Source organism: Fusarium fujikuroi, chromosome FFUJ_chr01, assembly GCF_900079805.1.
Source record: "Fusarium fujikuroi IMI 58289 draft genome, chromosome FFUJ_chr01".
NCBI lineage: Eukaryota > Fungi > Ascomycota > Sordariomycetes > Hypocreales > Nectriaceae > Fusarium > Fusarium fujikuroi.
In genome coordinates, this window is record NC_036622.1 from 4,671,046 (window position 1) to 4,686,816 (window position 15,771).

At 48.2% G+C, this 15,771-nt stretch overlaps 6 protein-coding genes; 3 read left to right on the forward strand and 3 right to left on the reverse strand.

Annotated features, from left to right (window-relative positions):
• Positions 1–1,812: 1,812 nt before the first annotated feature.
• Positions 1,813–4,026, forward strand: FFUJ_00653 (uncharacterized protein; the record flags this gene model as incomplete). XM_023572663.1 has 4 exons in its annotated part: positions 1,813–2,243; positions 2,314–2,803; positions 2,857–2,948; positions 3,000–4,026. 4 exons carry the CDS (start codon positions 1,813–1,815, stop codon positions 4,024–4,026), a joined length of 2,040 nt encoding a protein of 679 aa, XP_023424844.1.
• A 502-nt stretch (positions 4,027–4,528) lies between these two features.
• On the forward strand, positions 4,529–5,561 carry FFUJ_00652 (related to protein tag-253; the record flags this gene model as incomplete). XM_023572674.1 has 2 exons in its annotated part: positions 4,529–4,683; positions 4,742–5,561. 2 exons carry the CDS (start codon positions 4,529–4,531, stop codon positions 5,559–5,561), a joined length of 975 nt encoding a protein of 324 aa, XP_023424845.1.
• Positions 5,562–7,702: 2,141 nt separating this feature from the next.
• On the forward strand, positions 7,703–9,173 carry FFUJ_00651 (related to putative snare protein syn; the record flags this gene model as incomplete). XM_023572685.1 has 5 exons in its annotated part: positions 7,703–7,708; positions 7,871–7,875; positions 7,938–8,044; positions 8,103–8,882; positions 8,935–9,173. 5 exons carry the CDS (start codon positions 7,703–7,705, stop codon positions 9,171–9,173), a joined length of 1,137 nt encoding a protein of 378 aa, XP_023425567.1.
• Positions 9,174–9,852: 679 nt separating this feature from the next.
• On the reverse strand, positions 9,853–10,566 carry FFUJ_00650 (uncharacterized protein; the record flags this gene model as incomplete). Its single annotated transcript, XM_023572696.1, has 1 exon — positions 9,853–10,566. The coding sequence occupies one exon, from the start codon at positions 10,564–10,566 to the stop codon at positions 9,853–9,855; it is 714 nt and encodes a 237-aa protein (XP_023424846.1).
• Positions 10,567–11,842: 1,276 nt separating this feature from the next.
• FFUJ_00649 (related to chitinase) lies at positions 11,843–13,180 on the reverse strand (the record flags this gene model as incomplete). XM_023572707.1 has 4 exons in its annotated part: positions 11,843–11,932; positions 12,059–12,630; positions 12,692–12,923; positions 13,001–13,180. The coding sequence occupies 4 exons, from the start codon at positions 13,178–13,180 to the stop codon at positions 11,843–11,845; spliced, it is 1,074 nt and encodes a 357-aa protein (XP_023424847.1).
• A 539-nt stretch (positions 13,181–13,719) lies between these two features.
• Positions 13,720–14,937, reverse strand: FFUJ_00648 (uncharacterized protein; the record flags this gene model as incomplete). XM_023572718.1 is given in 4 exon segments in its annotated part: positions 13,720–14,025; positions 14,034–14,585; positions 14,824–14,880; positions 14,932–14,937. Coding segments are annotated over 4 exon segments (921 nt in total).
• Between the last annotated feature and the right edge of the window lie 834 nt (positions 14,938–15,771).

Genomic DNA, 15,771 nt, shown 5'->3' on the forward strand with positions numbered 1-15,771 from the left:
TACCACGTATGTATAAGCTTAGTTCGACTACCTACGAGCAAAGTTTGAATATGTACAACAGACTTCGAGAGTCCAAGATCCTCGGCGACTCGGTTCGGGATAATATTCCAATAAAGTTCAATAGGAAGAGTCCGGTCTGTCGGTTCGGCAATAGACCCGTTTGCCACTGGGGCTGACTCCGACTTCGGTAAATGGATAGCTCCATCCAATCCACTTCACTTGGACAAACGCATCCATTGATATGGAGAAACACTTGCAAACTAGAAACATGGGAAGTTTCTATGAATTTTTTCTTAGCATTCTATTATTATTTTATATCTCCGACAGATGTTTGATGTTGTCGCAATTAGATTGTGCAATCCGACGCTATAGTGCCAACCTAAGGTGCTACCCTCCACTCATAACAAATATCTTATGTTTTCATCAAACTACCCCTACTTATTTTCCCACCTCTCGCAAAGAAAATAGCATCAGCTCAAGTTCCCCATCTGAGCTTTGTCGTTAGATGAGCATCCATTGAATCGTGGGGCTGCGGGTTTCGACCGTCTTTACCGCAGCTCAATTATTCTAGCCCCAGTTGATATCGTTCGCAAAAATCCCCGGAACGGTTACGGCTCTTCCGAGAGACAACTGTTGAACCACATATCACATTGTGGCTACTACACGGTAACTGGTTCACTCGGCTGTTGCACATCTTTACCGTTCTGTGTGGCTCCTTGGATACTGCTGTCTTTAACCCTGTCCTGCAGCCAGCCTCAGTCTTTCAGCTTGCCCTGACGCATGCCAACTATCGAAAGGGGCACGCGGCACCGGAAGCCACAATGCAGGGAATACGAGCCGTGCTGCAAGGCGTGCCTTAGTACTAAGTATTCACCTCTTGCGGGATCTCATGATAGGGAATTCTTACACATTGGTTGGTAGATCAGTTTCCATAAGATAAGCTGGTTCTATAAGGCGAAGACTCTTTGTTTTGCTCGTGTATGACCACCGACAGGACAATGCTTCAATTTTGCAATGCTAAACATGGTCACTAAGAATGAACGCATGATGGATTGTCAAGTTAGCTACAACAGATTGGAATCTGTAAGGGCCATATCCTCTTATGTTTAGGTAAATACAATCAAATAGTCTGCAGGCTCTATATTCTTTTTGTCACATGCAATTTTACCCTGCAGCATAAGAACTGTAGGGTAAGGGAGTTGGACAGAACTCCGTGCCTGTTAATGATTTCACAGTTGGTGGAGCTGGCGATGTTTAGCGCCTCCAACGGCCCGTACCCGCACCGTACCCGTCTTTAATAACCGCCGGGCGCCTCCTCATGCATACAGGATTTCATACTGTTTATACGATGAATACCTATCTAACTGACTGCCCGTCTCCAAGAACACGGAAACTGGATGCCAGTGGTGTTAGGTATAGGCATATTTGGGAGGCCTATCATGGTGCATCGCCAGATCATGATGTGAAACATTACAAGGCACCCATCCATCCATAATTCAACATGTGCTGCGGTTTGCCGCCTATCTTCCCATGGCCACTACTCTACGCGCCTTTCAACCCCGGATAGCGACATGGATAGCCTCAATCAAGTAGCCTGGTTGGTCAACCCTGTCCCACAAAGGTAACAGTCTTGTTGGTTATGTCGTTAAAGAGGCAGTGCTCTTGTCTGTTGGGATTTAACGACTCATTATTAATGACTCGTCCTGCCCATAGAAGCTGGCTGTTTTCTCATAATCGTAGTAACTTTATTTATTCTTTGTTTTGAATGTTGGCTCATACCATAAGCATTAACCGTCTGATCCACAACCGAGGATGGAGGCCGCCGCAAGCATTATTGCATTTGTCCAAATCTCGACAGAAATTGGGAAATGCGTAATCAAGACGAAGAGGCTGTGGGACCAAGCCCAAGATCTACCTCAGGAAACGCAGCTTCTTTTGAAACGTCTACAAGGTTATAAGTCTATATTTGAAGCCCTAGATCAGCAATATCCGAACCAGCAATCCTTCACTATGTTGCCTACGTTTTCGCTGGTGCAAGATAACTTAAGAGCTTCAATGGAGGCGCTGGAGCTGCTTAGACAAAACGCAGATCATATATCCTCGAAACTCGAAGTCAAGACTGGTCTGAGACGGAAGGTAGCCGCTGTGAAGATAACCATTGGAAAGGAAAGCTTAGATGCTCTCACCACCAGACTGAACGAGTCAATATCATTGCTGAACTTAGCGATACAGGCTTGGCATATGTAAGTATTGACATGACGGGGGCTGACACGGAGCTCCCTTGCTGAGGAGTAACTAATGATATTTGTCAAGGACTATCACGATAATGACACCTGATCTAATTGCAACTCAGCTCACCAAAACACTCAAGGACCATTTAGGAAGCTCTAAACTTGAGGAAACCCCACAGACCGAGGCCCAAAAGCAAGATGAATCTCGCTGCAATGTCACAGAGATTGATGAATCTCAACTGTCACGTATACCGAAACACGGTTCAAAGCTCAACAAGATACATACCCTTTCTAAATTCGGTCGATTAGCCATGGCATATGCTACTACCACTGGTGCGTGGCAAGCGTATCTCCAATTGCCAAGTTGGTTTTCATCGTCCGTATATGAACTACAATCGACTCCAACTGGCTACGGTTGGACATACAACTATCGAGTGTATAATGTCGTCTCATCCGAATCTGAGATTATCCAAAGAATAGAAGGAGGAGATAGGGCCGGTGTTCTTGAGCTATTCGGAAACCGGAAAGCGTCTCCGTTCGACAAAGATGAAATGGGACAATCTCTTCTTTATGTATGGCAGCACCACCGAGCAGCGTTAGATATGGTCACTAATTTGGCCTACAGTACGCTGCGGAAAGCAAAAACTTCGACATCTGTCAGCTGCTACTTAGCTTAGGGCTTCATGAAGCTTTGCTTGAGAAAGTTGGCCCCGAAAAGTAAGTTCTACATCACAGTCATGCGATACCTAAGTTCTGACATGCCCTCAGGAGTGCATCATCAGCGCCAGTTTTCAATCCCGATCGAAGCAACCCGGAGAAAATATGGCTAAAGATTGCAGGTTTATTTCAGTCATATATGGATGAGCCAGAGACAAGCATGGTTCTGCGTATGTTCGACTATCATAGATCATGCGATTATATGGACGAGTATATTAGAATCTTTCAGCAAAGATTCTTGCCTAATTTCTATAATGGCCCGCTCATCCATCGTCTGGAAGCTTTCCGGCTTGGATCTTTTCATTGTCAAACGCCAACAACACTCTCCTACCTTCTCGCACGAGATCAGAAAATCACCAGTTTCGACGTTGGGGAATCAAGTCGCACTGGGGTTTCACTCATGCACTCGGCAGCTGTGGCACTCGGTATTCGTTTCGCAGATGAAGTTCTTCCGTGGGTAAGAGGTTGGGCCATGTGGGACTTATCACTCTTTAACATGGGATGGGATCAGTTGGTGCTGGAGGTAGCCTCAGTTGCCAGACTGGAAGATTTACACACGGTCGAGGTAGTGCAGCCCTGGGATGTATATCAGGTTCCAACCTGGAAAGGCACACCGCTGATCTCAGTTATTGGCGGAGCTCTCTGCTACCTTTCTCCTGATATTGAATTCTTTCATTGGGATAATGTGTTCCAAGGTTGCATCCAGAAGTTTGTTTCAATCTTGCAGGAGAGCGGAGTTGACCTGATGCTCTACGGAGAACAAGAGTCTATCAATATTAGCAAACACTTTCGCGCAGCTTTCGATTCAGACGCAATCGAGGCATCGAGGAATGAAGTACGGAACGTGCTGCCGTCAACGAGCGCGCGCCATACGTTTAGACGAGTAGAGCGATCCGGTCGAGAGATATGGAACAACAACCATTGGATACCGATTCGACTCTTAGGACTCAAGTTTGGTCCGACCCCTAGTGAATGGGAAATAGTTTGGGCACCAGAATTTGAATGGATGGCAAAAGAGTTCTGGCAGGTGATAGAGAAGGAGACCATCACGATGCCTGGGTCGTGGATTGATGGATGAATGCATGAATGAATGAGATTGGCTACTCATGAGAAGCAATGAATAGCAAGAACACAATTTATGTGATACAGTTGTTATACGTATACATGATTGTGGCTCATCTGGGTATCGATTGTCAGTGTTTGCTGTTTGTGTCATGCATCAACATATAAATCCTGGACTGCCCAAGGAGCAGTTTCATCAGTAGAGTGTACCATGTGCTGTTCCGCCTGATGCCTCAAGAACAACAAACTCTCGAGTCTTATCATCCAACCATTTTGAAGTCATGCCACAACGAGCAAGCACAGCATGAATATGCCTAAAGCTTCGTGTACCCCGCTGTGTAAGGCGGGGCAACCTGAAGAGGTAAGACACACACGGATGTGATCTGTTCCTACCCGACTTACTTTCGTCCTCCCCATCCCCAGGTATCTATCTAAAACATATTTATATCTGCTTAATAAACCCTCATTCATCATCGTTAGAATTGTAATTTTTTTTTTCTGAAACTTCTCATTTTACAATGACGACCACCCGACCAGCGAAAAAGGCCGGCTCCTGGTATGAGGAGGACCCGGAAACGCTACGCCTTGAGCTGCAGAGCTATCTAACGGCAGTCCCGGAGAGTTTGGATGGAGTTCCAGTGCCTGTTACCGGAGCTCGTGTGATCATAGCTCCGTGAGTTTACCTGCAAAGCGCATTAATATACTCTTGAGCTGACGATAGTATGCCGCAGCCATGCGGGATATGCATTCTCTGGGCCGTGTGCAGCTTGGGCTTACAAGACCCTTGACCTGAGCCGTGCCAAGCGAGTCATCGTCCTTGGTCCATCTCACACTTACTATCTCGAGGGATGTGCAGCAACCACTTTTGAGAAATATGAGACACCTTTTGGTGATCTGGAGATAGACCTGGAGCTAGCCACAGAGCTCGAGGATGCAGTAGCAATGGAGCCTATGGACAGAAGAGGGGAGGTTAACGAACACTCTCTTGAGATGCATATGCCGTACCTTTACCTCCGTTGCCAGGAAACATTTGAGTCGCCTGATAAGTTCCCCAGGATTGTGCCCGTGCTCGTGGGAAGCAATAACAGGCAAGAGGAGAAGGTCATAGGGCGAGCCCTATTGCCCTACCTCAGAGATCCTGAGAACGCCTTCATCATCAGCTCCGATTTCTGTCACTGGGGCGCAAATTTCAGCTATCTGCCTTACTCACCTACGAAGAGCCCCTCTGATCTGACACAATTGAGAAAGGAGAATCCCAAACCCAACGGTCCACCTATTCATGAGACGATTAGAGTCATCGACGAAGCAGCCATGGACGCCGTCAAGAGTGGCAGTCATGATGCATTCCTTGAAACTCTTAAGCAAACGCGAAATACCGTCTGTGGACGCCATCCCATTGGTGTGGTGATGGCAGCTCTGGAGCTCATCCGACAAGAGGATGCGTTCCAAGACAAGGGGCGATTTAATATTATCAAATACGATCGCAGCAACTTGGTCGATATTCCGAGCCAGTTCAGCGTTAGCTATGTGTCTGCATATGCTGTTCTCTGAGTATGGGATTTCAACATGTTGCCGTTTTGGTGTGGTGGAATGATAGTCTTTGAAATCAGATGGAATATCAGATGTATGTGCTGGACTCATGATTGGGGAAGAAGTTGTACTGTCATTAGGTGACCTAGAGAGCGAAGAGGTTGGGTCATCTTTAACAGATATGCAATTAATAAATAACATGATATTGGTAGGAACTGCGATCCGCAAATGAGAATAAAATTCAAAGTTATCGTTTGCTCAAGCAAGGTTCTCGGAATAAGCCTAGAGTAGAGTCCGTCAGAAACGGATTTGGGAAGCCTGTTGATTTTTGCTGCGCAACAAGTTTCTGCGGCTGAAATATGAGATGGATGGCTGGAAAGGTGTCAATTGTTCCGTCCGTTGAACGGCAGAGTAAGACGAAGCATGCATTTGCTGGTGGAGCTGGCCAAGGGCATAAGCAACGGGAAATTACGAGGTGCATACAAAGTATCCCAATCTATCGTCTTGTAAGTAAGGTTGATATGCTATGTATCATTTCCATGTTGGACTCTGTACCAGACACAGGACAAGATGAATGATGGTTCCTCGATCCGAAAATACCACGAATAGCGAATAGCCTCCTTGGCAATGCCGCTCCAGACCCACGCGGCGAAGCTTAAGTTGATTGTTCGAGACCCCCTGGTCAAGGTCAATCTCGAAAGGGTGGGCGCCATTTTGCAGAGCTGAAGGACTAGCGCAGGATCACAGGGCTCACTCAGGTGGAGGTTGTCAGCCTGCAGAACGAACGGATTCAATTGCTTTAGTTAGCGGATGACACGAGAGACTTTGTTTATGAATCAGAGTTTGAAGCTTTTGGTGATAATGTCGGATAGTGCCGGTGGGTGCGATGATAGTCGGAGACAAATAGAGAGATTGGATATAAAACACCAGACTTGTTACAGAATTCTCAGTCAGACTCTGAAGAAACCAGGATCAATGGAAAGCAGGCGCCCAAGGGTGAAACAGTGGAGAATGCATCGCCAATGAACGATGCTATCGAGGGACAGTGGTTATTTCGGGATTGCCCCTTGTCCAGGGGTGCTAGACAAAATAAGATGGCGAGATCAATGGTGTTATCCAGCGTTGGCGTGTATGTTTGAATCTGTCTTCTGTCCCCCTCTAAGCCAAAAACATGTTAAGCTCATTTATAGCTAGGTTACTGTATGTCTCTGGTGCCATTCTATGATAATCCTATTGAATAAGTGTCGCATGATTGACCAGACTCTCAAAGTGTTTCTGTCTGTTGCAGGTCTGGTTTTGAGCACCTTTATCATGGCATCGCGTACGATCAAAGGGGCTGTTTTGAAGCTGATCATGACGATGCGAACCTTGGCACTCGGCCAAAACAACCAGGGAAACAGAGTCTCTTACGTAGCCGTCGTACACTAGAAGTCGCAACTGGAATCAGATTTGCATCTCTGATCCCGACTATTGGACCCTGCATCGCCGTTCGAGAGAGCAAAGGGGCTTGCACAACACGGAGGAAGCATGGTGCTTGTACGGAACAGGGCTAAGCTAAGGTAATCTCTAGCCCGCTAAAGGCAGTGAGCGGCGTCCAAGCGCCAGTGCCTTAGCCTCCACCCTCACCCCCAGGCCCGCTAACATTTCAGTGGCTAAGTGCTACTCTGCCACTGCCACTGCCGCTGCTACTCAACACCTCCACTAATCTCGTCTCGCACCTGGGCTGGGTTCGCACTCCCATTCCTGGCCTGGCTGGGGCCTTCCTTGCCATCTCCCGTCACGTCTCATTTGCACCTGGCCTTGATCCTATTTTTCTGACCTTAACTCTACACCCTCCCTCGTCTCACTCGACTCTCTTTTTCACTTGCCGTCTTTTCCTTTTTTCCCTTTTTCTACCTCGTCAGTACTAGTTTACACAAGTCTCGATCATTCTTCCCTTTGATCGTATATCCCACGGGCCTTGCTCCTTTCTCTTTGCTGCGCGACGAGAAACACTCACTCTAACCAAACCCCTTGGCAACTCGACTCGACTCGAAAAGCGACGAGAGAAAAGCAATTAATCAAAGACCATTCTCGAAAAACGACCAACCTCCGGTGAAAGGAGGTAAAATTCGTCGAAACCAAAACAGACACCAAAGCAGAGCTCGAGCTCAGTCACCACAATGAGTGTTAGTTTGCGCCTCCTATCCATCCCTCTCCTGTTGATCCCGCTCCAACTTTGAGTGCTTCCCATGCGACGCCAATTGAGCCCGTACCCTTTTGCGACCTGGTGTTTTCTCTTCCAACTGCCTAGACCTCTTTTATGAATAATATGCTGACTTCTGTTATAGTACGGGTATGTTTTGCCTGAGTTCATACATATAGCTTACTCGTTCTGCTTACTGACCTTGACAACAGATACGGTGGCCAGAATCCATACGACTCCCCTGACCAGGGCTATGGCGGTAACAATGGCTACGGCAATGGCGGTGGCTACAACAGCCCACCCGCTCAGGGTTATGGAGGTGAGAATTTTGGACTCAAAGGGTTGTCCTCTACCACCACATACTGACATGGCTTGAGGGATAGGTAGCGTCGAGATGGCTCCCCTTGCCCACAACGCCGGCGGCTTTGGCCAAGGCGACCCCAACGCCATTCTCAATGAGTGCCGCGACATCGACCGTGGAATCGACACTGTTGAGCAGAACTTGGAACAGCTTCGCATGATCCAACAGCGAACTCTTGACGACGCCGATAGCTCAGGTTCCAGTGCCGCCAGCCGCCAGCTCGACTCACTTTCCGCTGATACCATGTCTCTCTACCGCGAGCTTACTGAGCGAGTCCGCACCGTCAAGTCCAACCCTGAGGCGAAATCGCCAAAGAACAACCCTCACGTCACCCGCATTGACCGCCGTCTCAAGGCTGCCATCACCCAATACCAGCAGGTCGAGTCGCAGTTCCGAAAACGCACACAGGATCAGATGGCCCGCCAGTACCGTATTGTGCGCCCAGATGCCTCGGAGCAAGAGATCCAGGCTGCTGTCGAGGACACCACTGGAGGCCAGGTCTTTAGCCAGGCCATGATGCAGAGCGATCGCCAGGGTCGTGCCCGTGCCGCTCTGAGCGCTGTTCAGGATCGTCACCAGGCTCTCATTAAGATCGAGCAGCAAATGGTTGAGCTGGCTCAATTGTTCCAGGATATGGACACCCTTGTCGTTCAGCAAGAAGCTGCCGTCACCCAAATTGAACAGAAGGGCGAGGAAGTCGTTGAGAACCTCGACAAGGGTAACGAGGAGATTGGTGTGGCCGTCAACACTGCCCGCAAGACACGCAAGAAGAAGTGGATCTGCTTGGGTATCTGTGGTATGCATTCGCAACTTCAATTTGACGTGAGGCCTCTCGCTAACTTGTTCAGTTGCTATCATTGTTGTTATTGTCATTATTGTTCTCATCTACATCTTCGTCATCAAGGGACAGAACAACAACAACAAGAAGCGAAGCATCGAGGCAGCCATTGGCAGCTTGCCTGTTATGCACACAGCTGTCCTACCTGCTCGCTTAGCCCGTCGTGTTGCTGCCGACAACACAGCATCCTCTCTGCTCAACAGTGTTGGCGGAGGGCGGTTCCATCTGCCCCAGCTACCGCGGAACTAGGTAGGAGTCGAACGATGAGAGACTGGCCCAGAGGCGATACTTGTACTCATTGAGGAATATATACGCGCTCCAGAGAAGTGGGCCGGGATCGTGTGGAGGTAAAAGCAGTGTCAGAGCTGTATTTGTGTTATGCGTATTCCCATTGGATTTGGATCATCACTGTTGCTATAGCCCGATAGCCCGTCTTTTTTCTTTTTTGTTTATACAACCTGGTTTGACTCTGCCACTCCTCTGGCGTTTGATTTCCTTTTCTCTTTGCATTAGTTCGAGGCGTTTATAGTATGAACTTTTAATTACATTTCGCTTCCTCACTTGTGTTGATGCATCGTGATGTTTTGACTCAGATCAAATATTCAAATCGGTAGTTAACAATCTGACACGCTCGATTCCCATATGTATCAGACAAACCCTATACGCCAAGCTGTATTCATTCATATTCAAAGGTGTCTGGTCCACCTGAAACTGTGATGACCCATAATCTCATTAGGACATCTCTGTATATTGTCGGTGCCGAAGTTTCAAAATCCTTAATCTTGTAGAATCACAATCTGTAGGTGGGTTAGTATGGTAGAACCGATGACAGTATGCAACTTACCACGGTTGATGGCACGGTTCCATCTTTGCCGATACAGAGCCTGAAACTCATCAGGGCAAACCGAACTTCTCAAGTGAGTTCCTGTCAATCATTCTCTGCTTTCACCTTCCCCTTCCCCTGGTCCTCATCATAGTCTACCACCGCTTCGTCAGGTGCACCATCGTCTTCTTCAGCATCGGGAATGTCTTCATCCTGTCCTATCACCAGACGCCTCTTTTCAGCCTCATCAACCACCTTCTTCAACACTCCCATCCGTCTGCGGAACTCTTCGGCCAAGACATCGACGTCCTCACCTCCTATGGCGCCACTGCCAGAGCTAGGCAGGGACTCGGGCCGCATTTCAACGGGCTCGCGCTCGATGCCTTCAACACGGAGCATTAGAGCGCCAACACCTCCGTTCTCTTCACCCTCGCTCTGCTGGACAGCTACGCTCGAGTTTGTCACGGCGAAATCGGGCGTTAGGCTGGCGGCCCAGGACACAGCCCATCGGTTGGACTCGCCTTCGGGAGCTGGCGCGAGATCTACGACAAGAGGTCGGTGCGACGGGTCTTGAGCACCGGCAGCGAGGATCGAAGGGTCGTCATCGGAGAAGACGTAGTGGACGCGAGGATGCACAGTAGTATTTGTAGTTGAGTTGACCAGGAGAGTGAACAATGGTTCGAAAGGAGGCATCGTGCTCTCAATAGCTTCGTTCTCTTGGTCTGGAGTTTGATTATGGGAAAGCTCCAGATCCGGGCCTTGTAGAGACGACTCCGTCGCAGGCTCCGGGGGAGACGGAACCCTATCGGTTCCAGACATCTTGGTAGGAAGTATGTATTGTTGGGCCTCTGTAGTGATGAGCAGACGATGTCCAGTCCCGGGGCATCTTTAAGGCGAAGATTGTCTTTTGACACTGTTGTTTGTTTGTGTCAAGCTGCCGAGCTCTGTAGGCTGTAGAGCCGTGGGATGACGGAAGGAGCTCTTTATCTTATCGCCACGTGGATACTGTCTAATGCAAGTCTACCCAAGCACGCAACTACAATACCTAAGGTTGGTAGGGAGCAACTTTCTTATCGACCTTCACTGGAATGGATATTGAAACCATTTGATAGAGAGACATCTCTACATAATCACGGATCGAGTTGCTAGTGATATGATTTCTAAGCGCTAGTAGATCAAGTCTGGTCATTGTTGTGATGTACTCGTTGTACATAGTAGCTCCAACGGTTTCCCTGCAGGGGTAGCCCATCCCGTCGTGACTTGACATGTGACTGTCTTCAAGGAGACAAATCCAACCTCAAAACACCACCTCAGGTTGGAATGTCACCGAAAGTACGACCTCTGACTCAAGACTTTCCTGCGGATCACTAAAGAGTTGCATTGCATGGATGCATGCATGCCAATGCACTCTGACGTACATTGCTAGCCTCAAGATGTCTCGTTTGTTGCCCAAAAACAGTCTCTTTGGAGCCTGACTTCACCGTTGATGTGATACGCACATGCCCTACCGCCTTTCAATCGTTGCCTCCTTGAATCACATCGGCCCTTGGACGACTATGGTTAGAAAAAGAGGGCCACTGTGCATCTTGTATCACTGACCTCGGGGAGCAAGAAAACACTGGACCTTAATATAGGGCATTGAAATAAACTCAGTAAAAGATATCCTAAATTTATGTAAAGTTACATAAGTCTTTTTATTATTTAGGATTAATACCCTAAGTTTTCTTTCCTCCCCTAGACGAAGTAAGGTGATAAGAGGTCAAATGAACCAGGCAGTAAGTCATTAGTTTATGTTTAAGGGTAGTTGGGCATCCAGTGCCTTTGTTCCCTGCCCCAAAAAAACGCCGGTCCCGTCTATTGTCTATATATTCTCCATATGGCATATCCTTGCCTCTATTTTTGACTCTTTCCAGAAGAATCCCCGGTTTCCTAGCATACCTTCGTAATGTAACCGCTTTTCCATGAATCCAACGAAGAAGATTGAACCGAATATGATCAGACAACACCTGTATATGCCCATCTACTGAAAAATAAACGCCGTATCACTCCCATATATGCAAAATGAAAGATGCGGTCAAAGGAGCGGCAAGACTCATCAGGACGAATGAAGAGCGCGGAAGCCTGCCGCAACCAAGCTCCTGGACTTGTCCTTGGAATCAGCAGGACCGTTCCAGTAAAACAGACCCTGTGAAAACATTGTTAGCGATCCAGTGACGAAATTGGGCAGAAAGTGATGGAGTTGCGGTGTTCTTGTGCTCAAGACATGAATGCACGACACCGCGGCCCTCGCACCCATAGTTAGGCTACTCACCCCTAGTCCCTTTTGCTTGCAGAAACCAGCCTTGATCTTAACAGTATCCGGGTTGTCGTACGTCACAAATCCACCGTCTGCCCCCGTGCAGTGTGCTGCAACATGGCGTTTGTCGACAACCTCTTTGCACCCCTTACGTGGTAGTTGATTGTACTCAAACGTGCCATCTTCCGCGCCGCCGACGCCCTTGTATTTGTGTCCTGCTCCTGTGCAATGAAGGAAACTTCGTCCAAAGGTTGGAATACCAAGCAGAATCTTCTTAGGCGGAAATCCCTTGGACATGAGATAAGAAACCCCTGAAGAAGCTGATGTTTCTTCTTTGTCCATAGCATAGAGTTGAGCGTGATGCCCAGCCTTTGGAGTCCACGAACCAAAGAAATCGTAGGCCATCAAGTTGATAAAGTCCAGGTATTCGGCGATCTCCATTAGATCAAGGAACTGCAAGATGGACTTGGCTGCAGGAAGTGCAGCAGTGAGTATATAATGCTCCTCTGGTAGATGAATGCGGACAGCTGCTAGAAGTGCAAGAAAGTCGTAGCCTTGTTGGACATCGCAAGGGTATTCCCATGCAACTTGAAATCATCTGGTTAGCTTCATCATTAGAACTGAAGATTTGTTTGAGGCGGTACCTACTGTCGATTCCATCCAGGCCAGATGCTTCAACAAGCCCCTTAGCTGATCTAGCAAAATTGTCGCGCAATAGAGTGCTAGATGCCACCAGGGGGAAAATCTCCGAGGAGTTGCCGCCCCCGATTGACAGAACAACTCGAAGATGGGGATGCTTCTGCTTGAGGTGCATGAGAGACCCTAGCCCTCCTTGTACACCGTCAACAGGTGCACCAGCATCCGCCCACTCATCACTCAGCTAGATTCAGATTCCGAGTCAGTACCCCCGATTGCCGAGACGTTTGAAATACGTCGTGAATACTCCGGAGAACTTACGAAAACACCGCCGTCGGCTGAAACACTGGCGTAAGCATAGTAAACGTGGTTGATACAACTGTAGTTGAGCATTCCTGGAGTATCTCCCTGGTATATCCGGTAGTTGGGGAAGTATACCGCATTTGTGAACATGACATTGGACATGCTCGAAGCAATCCGCGACTTGCGCGACGAGCTCATGATTAGTGATTTGAGAGACCGAGTGAATTTGAAAGAAAATGGACAATGCAAGTGCCGAAAATTAGAGGAAAATAAATATGACCGTGAGTGTTGTTTAATAACCCGACCTGCAAGAGTCTAGATGGACTAACTGGTGTCAAGATCTTGGAAGAATTAGGAGCTGATGTGTCGGTCAACAACGTTAGGCACCAGAGACTGCCGGTGAGAGTCATGACTGACAGCGACAGAGAAGGATCAAGGCTATATAATATTCAACACCAGTCGCAGCCAGCTAATAGAGGGTCGGCCATCTAGGTGATGCCCGGAGGGCAGGGACTAGCATCCAAATTACGGAGGGTCCTGGATTCGGTAGAACCATGATACATGACATAATTGCGGGGAGGCATTGGAAGAAACACAAGAGCGTTGCTGGCTGTCAGAGCTGAGGAAGCTGTGGCTTCTTGGGAGACCGTGAAATTGCCCTCGTTTGTTGTTAGCCCGACTTTTCAATGCTTTGACCACGCCAATTCGGGCCTTGTTAAGAAGGTGTAATATGTGCCTCATGAAATGACGGATGCTTGGCTTGGCAACCCAACTTCGAATGGAGTTGGAGATCCGGGGCGAGGAATACTCTTTTCCTCTTCGAGCGCGGTCCGTACAAGACCCTGAGCTGTTGGGGCTGTCCAGTAGGTAGATGTTTCCAACCACGAGATGAGCTGAGCTTCCATCTTTGCTAAGGGAAATGGGTATGATGAAGTGAAGCATTGACGTTGCGGCCTCTCCGAGCCATTAAATGGCCCTGCCATGATTTGCGAAGGTGAAACACGTTGACATGCAGGCCCGCAAATGAGACACGTCTCCAATACCTAAAAACAGCATAGCGAGGCGTTGTCATGTTCTCAAGATGAGCCGCGATGCGATCCGAGGTGTCATATGCCTCGGGCAAACAAAAGGCAATACTGAACAGGGCTCGGCTTCCAATCAATCGCTGCAGGATCAAGGCGAGCTCGCCGCTCTGCTTGGGAACAGCATTGCCCAAGGGATGAAACTGTCTCAGCCAGGAAGCACGCACGCAGCATTGTTCTTGATGTCGCAACGTCCATTTTGGCGACCGGGACAATCCAGGTACAGCATCTTTGGGCGAGGGTTGTACAAGAAGCGCCGAGTCATAAAGTAACACAACTTCCCGATAAGCGTGTTCAACAACCGTGCGGCTCCATGGATTCGCCCTGCCATCAAACTTCTGGAAGGTCGACGGACGTTTGGAACGCGCTACCACAGATGGTGAGATTGGTTCCATAATTAAAACCGCCAGGCCCAGGGGATGACGATGAGATTTGGGCGCAATATTCAGTGGGCCAAACACTCTGACTTCCACTGTTAGCTTGCCCGTCCTTGTCTGATACAGTTGAGCCAGGGCCGGGTGCTTTTACCGTCTCTAGCAGTGACAATTCCGAATGATTTTAGTCTCGCCAATGCATCAATCCCCAGCTTCGAGGCTGAGGCAAGCTCGACAACCTGAATCTGCCATCACATGGATGTATATGCATGAATAGGTGCCGTTGCAAGTCAAATTGAGGCAAGCCATTGATTAAGGTACCTGAAGGCTAGCAAGCACTTGCGCACAACAGTGACAGTCTGGGGATTTGGAGTTGATAGCCTACCAGAGTCCTTCCGGGACGGGGATGAATGTTAGCGCCGCTTCTAGAAGCCGCCGTGCTCTAAAATGGAATTCAACGATGGCCCTGTCGACTTCAACGATTTGTACATACAGCCATAGTGGCATAGACAATCCTAGAACTTCAGGTCCCTAGAGGCTGCTGAATTCGATTGACCTGAGAAAGGCACCAGAAGTCATTCCGTCCATGTAGCTGGTTGTCTGAATGTTCTTTGACTGGACTTGCTCGGGGCATATCTGTATTACCTATGGATTAGCTTCCGCTTCAATAATATGGCATAAGATCTGTTAGATTGACCTACCAATAAGTCATGGTATTGATCGCTGACCTAGACACGGTGTTGAGTGGGCATATGAACTCTCTCCCAATATAGTATCGGGCAATGCAAGTCTGACTGTTTGGCACTTGAAATAGAGCCAAGAAACGCACGTGTATGGACATATCCTCATTGAGATGCATTGGCGTATCTGTGGTGCCTTCTGACTAAGTGAGTATTGTGCGATACCCAAAGGTAATCCCTGGTGGTTAGTGTAGAAACAACAATGGCTGACGCGGATACTTGTCAGTGAGAGCGAAAAAGCAAGTGTTAGTTCAATGTGTGAGACCAACAAGTGATCGGCAATATGGTGGAGAGCTGGGGGCGGACAAGACTCCTTCGGACATGTGTAAGGCAACCTTGCCCAACAGCCCGTACATCCATGTCGAGTCCTACTTGATTAACCAATGCCGGTTTGAGATCTGCCAAACGATAGTGTTGACCATTGTTTGCGTCTTCAACAAAGCATAGATATCATGACCACAATCAACTTCCTTTTCCAACTAACCATCGATGAAATGTAGTATGACCAACTGACTTGAATTTTGTTTCGGTTTTAAGTTCATTGAGGGTCTCTTCGCCTCACTTCGGCACGGCGCCCCATGGGAAGTAAACAA